This window comes from Schistocerca nitens, chromosome 9, assembly GCF_023898315.1.
Source record: "Schistocerca nitens isolate TAMUIC-IGC-003100 chromosome 9, iqSchNite1.1, whole genome shotgun sequence".
Lineage (NCBI taxonomy): Eukaryota > Metazoa > Arthropoda > Insecta > Orthoptera > Acrididae > Schistocerca > Schistocerca nitens.
The window spans coordinates 97,815,153-97,832,272 of record NC_064622.1 but is presented as its reverse complement, the minus strand read 5'-3'; the positions used below and the strand labels follow the sequence as shown (position 1 = coordinate 97,832,272).

The 17,120-nt window shown below is 44.8% G+C and overlaps 1 protein-coding gene across 1 annotated transcript in view; it reads left to right on the top strand.

Moving 5' to 3' along the window:
* The window catches only part of LOC126204037 (calcium release-activated calcium channel protein 1-like), a 119,655-nt gene that overhangs the window by 97,421 nt on the left and 5,114 nt on the right, over positions 1-17,120 (top strand). The window contains exon 6 of the mRNA XM_049938462.1: positions 9,507-9,668. Coding sequence (XP_049794419.1) covers positions 9,507-9,668 — 162 coding nt within the window. The remainder of the gene's footprint in view (positions 1-9,506; positions 9,669-17,120) is intronic.

The following is a 17,120-nucleotide window of genomic DNA, read 5'->3' as shown; positions in this document are numbered from 1 at the left end:
GAGCTGATAGTCCATGCTGATGCAAACGGTGTTGAACTGTTCGTGCAGATGGTTGTTGTCTTGCAAACGTCCCCATCTGTTGACTCAGGGATCCAGTCGTGGCTGCACGATCCGTTACAGCCATGCGGATAAGATGCCTGTCATCTCGACTGCTAGTGATACGAGGCCGTTGGGATCCAGCACGGCGTTCCGTATTACCCTCCTGAACCCACCGATTCCATATTCTGCTAACAGACGTTGGATCTCAACCGACGCGAGCAGGAATGTCGCCATACGATAAACCACAATCGCGATTGGCTTCAATCCGACCCTTATCAAAGTCGGAACCATGACGGTACGCATCTCTCCTCCTTACACGAGGCATCACAACAACGTTTCACCAGGCAACGCCGGTCAACTGCTGCTTGTGTATGAGAAATCGGTTGGAAACTTTCCTCATGTCAGCACCTTGTAGATGTCGCCACCGGCGCCAACCTTGTGTGAATGTTCTGAATATCACAGCATCATCTTCCTGTCGGTTGAATTTCGCGTCTGTAGCACGTCATCTTCGTGGAGTAGCAGTTTTAATGGCCAGTAGTGTAGTTCTGATTTCAATGAAAATCCGTCTCTGAAGAGACACGAAATTCATAAAACAATACGCCCTATTTTTCAACGTACGCTTCATGATAGCAATTTGGTGTGCATCGGGTACTCACAACATTCGCAACCAGCTAACTAACTGGCTGACAAAGCGCATCACTTAGGCACAAACAGCAGACACGGTAGGTAGGTGTGCTCGCGCTATCTTCCGTTGATTGTCCGTATGCGTCATAATAATTTTCACTACACTTTCAGAACTAGTGCTTATCGGTTATAACACCGCAACTAAAATATTTTATAAAGTAATTCCTTTTCATAAATTTTAGCTTGAGATATAACATACTGTATCTTTTTCTGTGGAGAATTGTGTTAATCTTTCTACATCTACATCTATATCTACATGATTACTCTGCAATTCACATTTAAGTGCTTGGCAAAGGATTCATCGAACCACAATCATACTATCTCTCTACCATTCCACTCCCGAACAGCGCGCGGGAAAAGCGAACACGTAAACCTTTCTGTTCGAGCTCTGATTTCTCTTATTTTATTTTGATGATCATTCCTACCTATGTAGGTTGGGCTCAACAAAATATTTTCGCGTTCGGAAGAGAAAGTTGGTGACTGAAATTTCGTAAATAGATCTCGCCGCGACGAAAAAGGTCTTGGCTTTAATGACTTCCATCCCAACTCGCGTATCATATCTGCCACACTCTCTCCCCTATTACGTGATAATACAAAACGAGCTGCCCTTTTTTGCACCCTTTCGATGTCCTCTGTCAATCCCACCTGGTAAGGATCCCACACCGCGCACCAATATTCTAACAGAGGACGAACGAGTGTAGTGTAAGCTGTCTCTTTAGTGGACTTGTTGCATCTTCTAAGTGTCCTGCCAATGAAACGCAACCTTGGACTCGCCTTCCCCACAATATTATCTATGTGGTCTTTCCAACTGAAGTTGTTCGTAATTTTAACACCCAGGTACTTAGGTGAATTGACAGCCTTGAGAATTGTACTATTTATCGAGCAAACGAATTCCAACGGATTTCTTTTGGAACTCATGTGGATCACCTCACACGTTTCGTTATTTAGCGTCAAGTGCCACCTGCCACACCATGCAGAAATCTTTTCTAAATCGCTTTGAAACTGATACTGGTCTTCGGATGACCTTACTAGACGGTAAATTACAGCATCATCTGAGAATAACCTAAGAGAACTGCTCAGATTGTCACCCAGGTCATCATTTATATAGATTAGGAACGGCAGAGATCCCAGGACGCTTCCCTGGGGAACACGTGATATCACTTCAGTTTTACTCGATGACTTGCCGTCTATTACTACGAACGGTGACCTTCCTGACTGAATCACGAATCCAGTCGCACAACTGAGACGATACCCCATAGGCTCGCAGCTTGATTAGATGTCGCTTGTGAGGAACGGTGTCAAAAGCTTTCCGGAAATCTAGACATACGGAATTAACTTGAGATCCCCTGTCTATAGGGGCCATTACTTCGTGCGAATAAAGAGCTAGCTGCGTTGCACAAGAACGATGTTTTCTGAAACCATGCTGATTACGTATCAATAGATCGTTCCCTTCGAGGTTATTCATAATGTTTGAGAAGCAGTTGAAAGAAATCATATAGAGCAACCATTCCTCGTCTCCTTGGCAGTTTAATGTGGGTAGGGAAATCGACGTGGGTTAACACTGTTCAATTCTGCTCTTCTGTTTCCGCCAAATAAACAGTTTCCAAGAAAACTTGGTATCTCTGCTTTGGGAACCAGAGGCGAAAACTTTAATTTTGGGTGCCTGTGGGAAGCGGCGAGCTCCCGCGCCTCTGGCTGCGACAGTCATTTGTCGTGAAATGACACGTTGCGCGGAGCAATCAGACGCACGCCAGCGTGCTGTCGGTAGCTAGTAGTAGCTACATACAGTATCCCGGCTAGCGCCGTGGGATGGGAACGGCGGGCGAGCGCGAACCGACCGCCGGCGTGTCCTGGCGCCCCCGTGACCTCACAGCAGTCGCTGCGGCAGTCCCAGCGCGCCGACCACTGGCCCGTTACCCATCAACTGCCGCGTCTCTTCCGTAGACGTGTTGTCGTTTTCGGTCAACCTGTGAGCCGCCTAAGCCCGCGTGCTTCCATGGCAGTTGTCGTTGAAGGTGAAATCCTCTAGGTCGTCAGGCCGTGCCACGTTCCTCTTTCACTTCCGTCTTAGACGATCGGCGTTTCAACCCCACTCCTCGATTCTTCTTGAGGATCTTCTGGTGTTCCTGGTTAGCTTAACACCGTCGCGTTCACTTGCTCGAACATTATGAATTGGCTAGAAGAAAACGATGTACTGACAAACAGCCAAAACTGTTTCTTTATTAAATGAAACAACAAGTTTACTGTTACCAGTCACCGTTTTATTTATTTCCACGACGCGTTTCGAAGGTTTAAACCTCCATCATCGGGTGGATTTACATTAGTTAGTATTACATTTGTGTGTGTGTTGTGTTACGATTTTTGGAGGAACTTGTGGCACTGTCTAGTGGAGAAACAAGACACTATTTCAGAATATGGTTTAGGATTACTTTTGACAAAAAATTAAACTGATATCTAATGGTAAACATTAAAGTAAACTAGAGTACCTCCAGTGGTCACAGGTTCCTTTTGCTGTCGTAACACATCACAGGTATACTGCCACATTTGTAAACAAATATGGCGTCTGGAATCAGCTGGGTGCAAGGTTCGTATAGCAGAAGAGAAAATATAATCGCAAAGTGCAAAGAATATACATCGTAACAACATTATTACAGAATAATTGTTCAAAGCATTTGGAGGTGTTTGTTTTGAGGTGTCGAATATATGTGTGTGTACTTCAGGTGGTATATAAATCCAATTTTGACAAGTTCGCAACACTGTTTCATAAAATGTTCTTGTCAAACACAACTAGCTCTTTACTCACACGAAGTGTTGAGTGCTATCGACACGGGATCTCTGATTAATTCCGTATTTCTAGATTTCCCGAACGCTTTTTACACCGTTCCTCACAAGAGTTTCCCAATCAAATAGCGTGCCTGTGGAATATCGCCTCAGTTGTGCGACTGGATTCACGAGCTCCTGTCGGAAAGATCACAGTTCGTAGCAATTGATGGAAAATCATAGAGTAAAACAGAACTAATATCTGGCGTTCCCCAACGAACTGTTTAAGGCCCTCTGCTGTTCCTGACCTACAGAATATACATAGGAGACAATCTGGACAGCCCCTTACATTGTTGCAGATGATATTGTCATTTACCGTTTTGTAAATTCAACGGATGATCAACAACCATCCGAAAATGATTTAGACAAGATACCTGCATGGTGCGAAAAGTGGCAGTTGACTGTAATTTATGAAACGTGTGGAGTCATCCACATCCGCTAAATTTCGGTTACGCAATAAATCACACAAATCTAAAGCCTATAAATTCAACTCAGTACAATTACGAATAACTTAAACTTTAACGATCATAAAGATAATGTTCTGTGGGAGCAAACTGAAGACTCCGATTTATTGGCAGAATACTTAGAAAATCCGACACGTCTAATAAACAGACCGCCTACATTACACTTCTCCGCCATGTTCTGGAGTATTGCTGTGCGGTGTGGGATCCCCATCAGATAGTACTGGCGGAGGACATTGAAAAGTTTCGAAGAAGGGCAGCTCGTTTTGTGTTGTCGTGACATAGGTGAGACAACGAAACGGATACGTGAATTGGGGTGTCAATCATTAAAACAGACTCGTTTTTCGTTGTAGCAGGATCTTCTCGTGATATTTCAATCGTCAACTTCCCCCTCCACTTGCGAAAATATTCTGTTGGTGTCCACCTACATCGAGAGAAATGAGCATCATGATAAAATAAGACAAGTCATAGCTCGCACAGACAGATTTAAGTGCTCTTTTTTCCGGCGGGCTGTTCGAAAGTGGAACGGTTGAGAAGTATTTTGAAAGTGGTTCAAAGAACCCTCTGCCATGTACTTAATTGTAGATTGCCGAGTAATCATGTAGACATACATGTAAAAGGAAGATTTCCCATGCTCCTTCTTGAGAAGTGGGGTTATTTGGTGAAATTCTTCGTGTCCCTCTTGCTGGGAGTCGTGGCGTACTGCTGTAATCCAAGTTACAGGGAGGCCACTCTATGGAAGAGATCTGCTCATCGACTACAGACTGGGCTATTTTGTGGCCACAGGATAGTCGGCGATGTTTTAATCATGGTCTGGAGAAACACAGGAGGCAATGCGGAGCTCTGTGTTAGTCTAGGTCTCATAATTTAGGGAAGCCAAACTCAGAAAACAAACTTCACGAAATCAAACTATGTAACAGTTCTGGGTGAGCCATCGTAACTGAATAGATAATGCAACAGGCAGAGCGAGAGAGGGGGTATGTTTATCCAAAAACAATTATCGTGTCGCAGGTGTGGCTTCATAGGAACTGTTCCGTATTCCCCGCTCACCTTAGAAGTAAAATTTGAGAAGCGAAGAATTCCAGCAGAGAAGGCGGCAACAGGCTTCCAATTTCCTGGCGTCCGCTATCAAGGAAGTAAACACGCAGCTAAGGTGCGTGAAGAATACAAAGCACTCTGAGATCGCCACACCGGCTGCACGACAGTAATATTTTGATAAACATTCCCCCTCTCTTGCTCTGCTTGTTTCTCTGTATACCCAGTGAAGTTGCCGCACCAATAGGCTGCCGGAAGAATATTGTCCTATAGGCCCACTTCTTTGAAAACAAGCGCGGGAAAATTTGCTGTAGTAACTGAACGCGTCGTAGGTCTTTGAAAGTGTTCAGCGAACCGCGAGCACCACAAGATCCTGAAGGCTATCCCAGCAAAGAGATGGAAAAGGTGATTGTACAAGCAGAAACTGAACAGGAACGTGAGGCGATTCGGCAACTGCGTACGTGATTTTACCTTCAGCCTGTAAGCCGTTCTGCCTCAACCAAACTAATGATGGCCGCTGTCCTGTGTCAAGGATAGAGGAAACCTGATAGTTTCGGAGTTTCCATACTTTGAGAACGCTTTTGATTCTACGCCACGTCAAGGCAATCTAAAGGATGTACTTTCCTATGGAGTGTCTAACCAGGTTTAAGACTCGAACAAAAGTTTGTTGGCGGTGAGACCCAACACGTTATCCTGGACGGAGATTCATCTACATGAACTGAAGCAATATTTAGTGTGCTCCAGAGGAGTCGGATAGGATTCACTATACAAGTAATTTATAAAGTTTATTTCAGCCAATGCTCACATAAATTGTACAATGGGTATTTCGCACTCAACTGACTAGTCATTATCAACACCTCATAAACGCTTCTTAACTAATTGAGTCACAGTATGGCAGCAGTCAACACTTCATTGAGGCTGCTACAGTAGGACCCTCAATCAAACGATGACCCCTGGCGTGCTCCTACCACTCTTACTCAGTCAGTTAGTTTGTTAGTTATAGTTTCATGTTCTAGGGATCATTTGTACGATTAGTCGTAATGAAGTGGAACAAGTCATCGTACATTCACATTAAATGTATATGTCTAGTTTTACATATTATTAAGTCTTCCAATGGCTACGGTCTCCTACCCATCGGCGACCTATTGCGTTTGGATAAGACTCCTGTGTGACGGAGATGGGAACTCGTTGCCACCACGACGGGAGCCCGCCTACCAGACAGACAAAACCTCTGATGTGCTGTTCCGCCGCTACTGTCCCCACAAAAGAGTGTTAAAAAAATGGTTCAAATGGCTCTGAGCACTATGGGACTTAACATGAGGTCATCAGTCCCCTAGAACTTAGAACTACTTAAACCTAACCTAAGGACATCACACACATCCATGCCCACGACAGGATTCGAACCTGCAACCGTAGCGATCGCGCAGTTCCAGACTGAAGCGCCTAGAACCGCTCGGCCACATCGGCCGGTTACAACAGAGTGTTACTTGAGTCAACTTTACATTTCTCATTCCTCTACACAAGTACATTGGTATCTCACATACAGAAAGTTATAAACCTTAACGTAAGATTTTGAAAATTTTCGCCTTAACGACCGATTTTTTAAAAAATTAAAGTTTATTCAAAAATAAGGAGCTTATTTCAAGGAATGCAGCTCACAAACCTCAAAGATAGAAATACAACTCCAGCCCTCCTAGACACAGTAAAGTTGGAAGTTTTGAACAGTCCGCGTAGAAGTTCAGTTCAGAATCGCACTGGCACCGTTGTTCGTTTTTATAGGATGGGCAGACACCATCTAGCAAAATTTGAGCCCACTGTTAAAGCGCAATTGGCATTTCACCAACAATTCCACAAAAGCCACCTCGTTATGAACAGGTACATGATTGGCATAGAAAAATCGTAGAAAATGGTTACATCTGCAAACAGAAAAGCTCGGGCCGTCAATGATGTTCGGAAGAAAATGTCGATCCGCGCAACTTACGAAAGGGGTCCTATGAAATCCACAATATGAACACGCAACGAACTTAAAATCTCTCAACCAACAGTATGGCGAGTTCTGAAACACGCCTACAGACTGCAGATATTGCACGTAGTGCACCCTGATGACCAAACCAAAAGGTACAAATTTTGCACTGCAACTCTAGAGAATGTGGAAAAGAACGTTGTTTCTGGACGATGAATTTCATCTTTCTCATATAGTGATCGCCGTAATGTTAGATTTTAGGCGAGTGAAAATCCTATGAGGATCGTTCAACAAGAAAGAGACACACCGAGGATTAATGCCTTCCTGTACTGTTCCTGGGAACAAAGTTTATGGAACACTTTTTTAAATTGAGAACACTATTACAGAATCTCATATCCAGACGTGTCAGAAAAATGCGTATTTCCCCAACATCAAAAGTGATTCACGTAACCTCATCTTCCTGCAAGACAACACTGCGCTTCTCCACACGCCCGTCGGTTCCGGAATAAGATCGTTTCAGGACGATTGACGTCACCAGAAGTTACTCCCTCTGATTTTTGTACATGAGGATTCCCAAGACCTACGATGTCGAATTGCTGAAACAGTGACTTCGATAACTAGAGGCGAACTGACTCGTGTGTGGCAAGAAGAAAGTACCGTTTCGATCTTAGTCATTTAACAAAGACCGCGCCGGGTGACCACGTGGTCTTAGGCGCCTTGCACGGTCCGCGTGGCTCCCCTCGTCGGAGGTTCGAGTCCTCCCTCGAGCATCGGTGTGTGTGTTACCCTTAGTATAAGTTAGTTTAAGTTAGATTAAGTAGTGCGTAAGCTTAGGGACCGATTACCTCAGCAGCTTGGTCCCATAAGACCTTACCACAAATTTCAAATTTCATTTATCATATGGTGTTAACACTGAGTACATACACTACTGGTCATTAAAATTGCTACACCGAGAAGAAATGCAGATGTAAAATGGGTATTCATTGGACAAATATATTATATTACAACTGACATGCGATTACATTTTCACGCAGTTTGGGTGCATAGATCCTGAGAAATCAGTACCCAGAACAACTACCTCTGGCCGTAATAACGGCCTTGATTCGCCTGGGCATTGAGTCAAACAGAGCTTGAATGGCGTGTACAGGTACAACTGCCCATGCAGCTTCAACACGATACCACAGTTCATCAAGACTAGTGACTGGCGTATTGTGACGAGCCAGTTGCTCGGCCACCATTGAGCAGACGTTCTCAGTTGGTGAGAGATCTGGAGAATGTACTAGCCAGGGCAGCAGTCGAACATTTTCTGTATCGAGAAAGGCCCGTACAGGACCTGCAACATGCGGTCGTGCATTATCCTGCTGAAATGTAGGATTTCCTAGGGATCGAATGAAGGGTAGAGCCACGGGTCGTAACACATCTGAAATGTAACGTCCACTGTTAAAAGTGCCGTCAATGCGAACAAGAGGTGACCGAGACGTGTAACCAATGGCACCCCATACCATCACGCCGGGTGATACGCCAGTATGGCGATGATGAATACACACTTCCAATGTTCGTTCACCGCGATGCCGCCAAACACGGATGCGACCATCATCATGCTGTAAACAGAACCTCGATTCTTCCGAAAAAAAAATGACGTTTTGCCATTCGTGCACCCAGGTTCGTCGTCGAGTACACCATCGCAGGCGATACTGTCTGTGATGCAGCGTCAAGGGTAATCGCAGCCATGGTCCCCGAGCTGATAGTCCATGCTGCTGTAAACGTCGTCGAACTGTTCGTGCAGATGGTTGTTGTCTTGCAAACGTCCCCATCTGTTGACTCAGGGATCGAGACGTGGATGCACGATCCGTTACAGCCATGCCTGTCATCTCGACTGCTAGTGATACGAGGCCGTTGGGATCCAGTACGGCGTTCCGTATTACCCTCCTGAACCCACCAATTCCAAATTCTGCTAACACTCATTGGATCTAGACCAACGCGAACAGCAATGTCGCGATATGATAAACCGCAATCGCGATAGGCTACAATCCGACCTTTATCAAAGGCGGAAATTTTCATCTCCTTACATGAGGCATCACAACTGCGTTTCACAAGGCAACGCCGGTCAACTGCTGTTTGTGCATGAGAAATCGATTGGAAACTTTCCTCATGTCAGCACGATGTAGGTGTCGCCACCGGCGCCAGCCTTGTGTGAATGCCATGAAAAGCTAATCATTTGCAAATAACCGCATCTTCTTCCTGTCGGTTAAATTTCGCGTCTGTAGCCCGTAATCTTCGTGGTGTAGCAATTTTAATGGCCTGTAGTGTAGCTATTTGTGAGAAATTATGAAATCTACTCCTTCTTTTGAGTCACCCTGTACTTGAATAACTGCAGCGCTATGTTTCCACGGAAAACTGACGCGCGACATAGATGTCTCTCTTACATAGTGGGACACAGAACAAAATGTGTTTATGCAGGACCCTAGCGGTTTTCTAGAGACGTGTCTGTTTTGGGGCCACAGGTGGCGATGGTGGAGCTGCAGATCAACGAGCCGACCAAGGTGCCCGAGTGGCTGTTCGTCATGTTCTCGGTGTGCACCACGGTGCTGGTGGCTGTGCACATCTTCGCGCTCATGATCTCCACCTACCTGCTGCCCAACATCGACGCCGTCAGCAAACTGCAGGTGCGTGCCGAGCCGCGGCACAGGCGCAAGCTCTACACTGCTACTCCATGGCGTAACTCCTTCTTATTTCTTCTTTCTTTTGTTGATGCCTTGTCCCGTAGATTCGCAGGGTCGGCACGGTTAGGAACGGATTTGGCAAAGTTCCTTATAAGGGGTGGCTGGATGCCCTTCCTGCCGCCGTCTGGTACCCCCCGGGACAGAATTAGTGTACCCCAGCTGTCTGCGTCTAGTGTAGTTCATGGAATAGTGCGAACGTGGTCAGAGGTCAGCGAGTCGTGTAACTGAGGCGGAACGGGGGACCAGCTCACTATTCACCTAGCAGGATGGGGAAAACCGCCTAAAAACCACATCTAGGCTGGCCGGCACACTGGCCGACGTCGGTAATCCGCCGGGCGGATTCGATCCGGGGCCAGCGCGCCTACCGAAGTCCAGGAAGCAGCGCATTAGCGCTCTCGGCTAACCTGGAGGGTTCATGACGTCACTCCTGTCTGAGGCTAATACAACTGCCAAAAAAGTTGCCAGTGAAGTCGTAACTTCACTGGCAGGAACTAAAATATATGATTTATTCAAAATTTTATACGTAATGATTTTGCTAGTAATGAAAGAAGGTAGAAAAAAATCACGTAGTAGCACTGAAAGTGATGAAGGTATACCACCATTGTTTATGTTTAGTATTGCTGCTACTTGTGACGACGTAAGTCATTCAGAAATGCAGCATTTGGTACTATTTGGTGTTCACTACTGCCCCCTCCCCCCCCCCCCCCCACCCCACCATACGGTTTGTTAAAGTCAAAAAACAATCACTCACCATAAATCGGAACTATTCTTAATGTTACGTACTGAGAGAGAGGGACAAATTTTGAACGAACTTTGCACATAGACTGTGTACCTCAAAAATTGTGACGTATTTCGCCACCTCCTCTGTACGATTCTGGACGAATTTACAATGCAGAGTCGGCTTCATCTTTTTGTGAGCCTGTTAACTACTCGAAAACAAACAGACTTAGTATCTGAAAAACTGTGGCATTTATGACTGCGTCTCCGCCATAGCGCGCTGACGCTTCATATCTAGCGCCACATACCGAACGTGTCAGTAAGGAAAGGACCGAATTTAAGAGTTTATAGTGTGTGGACCGTTGGAAAGACAAAATTTTGGGTTAAGAAAAGCTGCACTCTCGGCGACTTAGGAAAACTCAGGGACTGTGCAATGTTGGTCAAAAAATAGCGAGTGGAGATGCACGTACCTTTTACGGAAAATAATGGCTTTCCATCTTGTCTGCATTACTGCATTAGCGAAGTTTTAGTAAATTGCTCTTGCAACTCCGCTGTGTTACCACGAAAGCTTATACGTGGCACAGTGTGGAGGTGTGCAGTAAGACAACTGGCGCAGCAGCTAACGCAGGAACAATCTACATACATCATACTTTCAGATCCACAGACAAGGAGGTGTAGTATTCCAGAGTCCCCATCACAACAGCTGGAAGCTCCTTTTTTCCCCTACCAAGAGTCCCCCTCCCCCGCCCATGAGTCACTCATAACTAGTCAGTCAACACAACAGTGGACACGATTTACGCTTCATAATCTCCCTGCTAGTTCTAGTTTGATAAGGTAATTTTATCATCAAATAACATACTTCCTCTATGCAAATACGCTTTGTCATGGACAGAGCATGCTCGAAACGTGCAGCAGTACCTTAATCAGAATATAAGTGTAAAGTGGAACTTAATGACAGATTAAAACTGTACAAGGACCGGGACTCGAACCCGGGATCTTTGCCTATTTCCGTCAGTGCTGTTACCAAAGGTGCTATCCAATGACGACTGACATCCCGTCCTCACTGCTTCAGTTCTGCCAGTACCTCATCCTTGAAAGCATGAAAGGGAAAGTAGGCTTTAATATCCAATTGACAAGTTCGTTTAGAGTGTGGACGGGGAAGGAAATTATCCACATTTTTTAAAAGACCCGTCCCGCTATTTACCTTAAGCGATTTTTGGAGCTAAAGCAAAATCTCACTCTTGAGATGTAGTCGCGGATTCGAACCGCCCACTTCCCGAACACAAGTCCTTTGTCGTAACCACTGCACCACCTCTCTCCGTCTTCATACTAGAAGTATAAAGTGCGTGGCGGCGGTGTAGCACAAGTAATTATTTCACACAGTCACGGTTTCTACTCTTAAGCCGTCCTCACATGGCGCGAGTTAGCTACCATCGACGTGGAGCTGTAAGAGTTTTGTAACGTCAGTACACGTCATTTCACGTTTAGGAGCCATTGCCTCAGTTGGAACACAAAATAAGTGTTGCGATATTTCGCGAATGTGGTATTAAAGCTACAACCAACTCTGAGACAGAGCGCTGGCTACGTCACAAGCAGAAATTGCAAGAAGCCATCCTGTATTTGTCTTTTTCAGCTCAAGCGTATATTAGTGGTTTTATATAATAACTTATACGCAATGGTTAATCGGATGTGGTGTGTTAAGTTTAAGGGGTGGCTGGATGCCCTTCCTGCCGCCACCCCATACCCCCCAGGAAGGAATCAGTGTACCCCAGCTGTCTGCTTCTAGTGTAACCCATGGAATAGCGCGAGCGTGATGCAAATGTCTGCGAGTCGTGTAACTGAGGCGGAACGTGGGAACCAGCCCGGTATTCACCTAGGCGATGTGGAAAACCGCCTAAAAACCACATCTAAGCTGGCCGGCACACCAGCGCGTCGTCGTTAATCTGCCTTGCGGATTCGATCCGGGGCCAGCGCGCCAAACGGTGTCCAGGTAGCAGCGCATTAGCGCTCTCGGCTACCCTGGCGAGTTAAGCCACGGCAAGAATTCAGTATGATTATTAAAGTGGTGGTTAAAACGTAATACCGAGACGAGCGAGAGAAACGTCCAAAAACGGCAGACCTCATCCAAAATTTTAGATGAATGGAATTAATGATTGCTGTTAAAAGATGATAATTACACATTCAGGTAATATTTCGTGTTGCCGCCTGTTTGTTTTGGTGAAAGACGATACATCAAGTCAGTGAAGCGATTTCCGACGTCATTCATCGAAGGCATTTGACCGATCAACCTAACGAGACCTCTATGTAAAAAAATATACGCAAGGAACTAAGGGGAAAAGATCAGCAAATTAACCTCAAGGAGGTTACGCTTAAAGATGCAGTATAAATAACGAAAGAACACGTAATGTGTTCGGTCCTTATACACTCGCACAATTCGTCATCAATGCCTTTTCTACAGCCTCTGAAAAAATCCAAAATTTCGTAGAAAATTATGGTTGTTAATGTGACTCATAATCAGGTCTAATATTTTAAATGAATCTCAGTTAGACAGTTATAGCAGTAAGGTCTGTCAAAATTAAGATACATGTAAACATAGATGCTTACTTTACAACAGCCAGACGATAAAAGACGCCTAAGCGAGGCGATAATACATGAAGTACCACATTTTGTTTGTTTTACAGACAAAGATACGCAGAGTTCTCTACCGTTTGGTCGCTTTAGCAAAAATCTCTGCCCAAACATCATTACGTTGATTTTAATTACATGAAATGTTTGGCCGGCCGAGGTGGCCGAGCGGTTCTAGGCGCTGCAGTCTGGAACCGCACGACCGCTACGGTCGCAGGTTCGAATCCTGCTTCGGGCATGGATGAGTGTGATGTCCTTAGGTTAGTTAGGTTTACGTAGTTCTAAGTTCAAGGGGACTGATGACCTCAGAATTTAAGTCCCGTAGTGCTCAGAGCCATTTGAACCAATTTGAAATGTTTCCCAAAGGAAAACAAGACCTAAATTCATATAGTATTAAAGTAGTAATATGTTTTCATTGGTATACCTTTGTTTTATTGTTTGCATGTCTACGCCGTTCGTGGTGTGGCGCATTAATATATTTATACTGAAACATCTTAGCGAATTTGCTAATTTTATGTTGTGAAGTTCAACGTTTGTTGCTATGTTTCTGTAGACTGCTATGTACGAAGCCAATTTTGCTGTGGAAGGTATCCATTATGCACGTTTGCCAAGATTTCTGACGTGTCGTTATGAAGAAGTTTCATTCAACATCGTTCCTCTTCTTACTTTCCATTAATTTTCTGCATACTTCCTTGATGTTGGCCATTTCCCATTGTAAGGTTCTGATATGAATTTAGCTGCAGTCAGTAGGGAAATGTTTAGATAGGAGAGTTCATTATGTACATGCTAACATTTATTGCAGGTTTTGAACTCTTTCGGACTCTTTCATTTCAAAGATGGACTGTTAGATTATTTACGTTCTAAGCATCATTACACGGGACTCTATGGTGTGTTCGCTTCGCTACTGTCTTGTTGTAGTAACGCACCATTGATTGGTGGGCTCTGCTTTCACTGTCTCAGGTTTTCTCTCTTCAATTCACTCGCTGGACCTGGTTCATCTGTACTGTCGTGTTCGCTTTCCCGATCTCTCGTTATTTTTCTTCCTGTCAGCGCTCTGCGATCCGCTGTTGTTGATGGCCCTGTACTGTCTGTCAAGCTTCATCAGTTCTTTGAGTCATTTCCGATACTCGGTCGGGTCTCGGTGACGATAATATAGACAAATGGCGAGGACTGCTTTCTGGATCTTGTCTAAACGTATGTCACCATATTCTTGCATAGATATTTGTATGTCTGTTAACTGTTCGCACAAGGTGTGTTTGAAAGTGTCGGTGGATGGTCCCAGAAAATAAAGAAAACAAGAGTTACAAACAAAATAGTTTTACTGGCCTTCAGTGTAATCATCATTATCTTCAACACTCTGCTGGAATCGGTTGTGGAACTGTTGGAAATTGTCGTCAAACGCTTCGTTGTGGAATCGCTCGAAGCACCCTGGCCACGCGTTGATGGATATCCACCTCATTACAGGAAAAGACATCAGGTAATGCGAAATCGTCCCGGAGACCAACCGGTAGTCAGTGGCGTCTGCCCGGCCTCGCTAGAAGAGTAGACTGACAAAATCCAGTATCGAGACGACGTCGATCACATTTTTCGACAGCAAGTGCTTGATCCGTCAAGAATTTCTACCTGAGGAGAGTGGAGAAGGCGATGAACACCTTGACATGCAGGTCTCCAGATCGGTTTGGTAGCACCAGGTCTCATCTCCTGCAATGCGGATACCCAACGACGCGTGACCATAGTGCTTCGAGCGAGTCCACAACAAGCTTTTCCGACACTTTCCAACAGCCTTGCAATCGATGTGAGAAGGGTGTTGTAGCTAACGGTGATTACTTTCAAGGCCAGTAAAGGTATTTGGTTTGTTACTCTTGTTTCCTTTATTTTCTGAGACCATTAAGCGAACTTCTCAGACATACCCTGTAGTTCATTGTGGTAGTATGCTGTATGTTTATTTCTAAATTCAGTGGCAAGGTTGGTTCAAATGGCTCTGAGCACTATGGGAATCAACTGCTGAGGTCATTAGTCCCCTAGAACTTAGAACTAGTTAAACCTAACTAACCTAAGGATATCACAAACATCCATGCCCGAGGCAGGATTCGAACCTGCGACCGTAGCGGTCTTGCGGTTCCAGACTGCAGCGCCTTTAACCGCACGGCCACTTCGGCCGGCTCAGTGGCAAGGCATTTCATTTTTTTCAGGTTTGGTTACATGCATCTGATTCTGTGCTCGTATTCCTTTCAAAATGGTTCAAATGGCTCTGAGCACTATGGGACTTAACATCTATGGTCATCAGTCCCCTAGAACGTAGAACTACTTAAACCTAACTAACCTAAGGACGTCACACAACACCCAGTCATCACGAGGCGGAGAAAATCCCTGACCCCGCCGGGAATCGAACCCGGGAACCCGGGCGTGGGAAGCGAGAACGCTACCGCACGACCACGAGCTGCGGACGCTCGTATTCCTTCCCTATGTTAATTACTAGCTAACCTCGTACTGCTAAGTATGTATGGGAATTGGACATACCACTTAATCTCCGTGTCCCCCTCACTCTGTCGATCTCCTCCCCATCTTCCTCTGTTTCTCCCTCCATAACCTCCTCCTCCTCTCTCCCACTCTCCTCCTCCCCTCTTTCTCTGTCCATCTCCTTCTCTCCCTCTGTCTGTCTGTCTCCTCGTCCACCCGCGCAATGCTAATTTCTTCCACCCTCTCTGTGCACCTTTCCTCCTCTCTCTGAGTTTCGGCCTTAATTATTGATGTTACAAAGGAAACCGTGACTCGGAATTAAAGTCCCTTGGAGTGGGTGGGTAGAACAGTTGGAATCTTTACTATACGGGTATGAGAGAGACCTCTCGATCTGCTGAATATGTGTGGATAGTAGCTTCTGTTTTAGCTTGCGAACGGGTAGGACTACAAAGTTTCGGACAATTGTGATTCCAAAGTGGTATTCTAATCATAAGCCGATAAGTTATAAATACAACTTCCCTCATTTCTGTTAAAACCGGCTGCAAGAAATAGAACGAAACTCCACATTGTTCTATATACATATTTTGTTGGAAATTAAATGTAAGGAGAGAGAACACATACAAGAATGTAATTTGTCTAGTGATTTAAACCTCCCAATATCACACTGAACACTGAATGCGAAAAAGAAAACTAAATCACACATTTTCACAGCACAGCACAGTTTTTTCTCTCACAGTTTAACAAAAAACCTGCAGACTGCTGTTTTAAAAAAAGTAAAGCCTATACCCATCTGAATGTATATTAGAGTATTGTGCAAAAACATTTAAACATATGTAGCCTATATCGGAACATTCTATAGAGTAAAAATTTGAAGAAAATCGGTCAAGCACTTTCTCAAATTTTTGATAGCCAGGTTTGCCATGTACATTAAAAGCTATGTAACTTATGTGTTTCCAAGTATATATATATATATATATATATATATATATATATATATATATATATATATATATATATACTTCTATCCTATCTACACTGAACAGCCAAAAACACAGGTACACCTGCCTAATACCGTGTAGCGCCCGAAGTGCCGCAACACAACGTGGCATGGACTCTAATAATGTCTGAAGTAATGCTGGAGGGAATTGACACCATAAATCCTGCAGGGCTCTTCATAAATCTGTAATAAGAGTACGAGGTGGTGGATATCTCTTCTGAACAGCACGTTGCAAATCATCCCAGACATGCTGAATAAATTTCGTGTCTGAGGAGTTTGGTGGCCAACGGAAGTGTTTAAGCTCAGAAGAGTGTTCCTGGAGCTACTCTGTAGCAGTTTTGGACGTGTGGGGCGTCGCATTGTCCTGCCGGAATTGCCCAAGTCCGTCGGAATGCACAATGAATATGAATGGATTCAGGTGATCAGAAGGGATGCTTACATATGTATCACCTGTCAGAGTCGTAGCTAGACGTATCAGGGTCCCATATCACTTCAACTGCACAAGCCCCACACCATTACAGGGCCTCCACCAGCCTGAACAGTCCCCTGCTGACATGCAGTGTCAATGGATTCATGACGTTGTCTCCACACCCTTA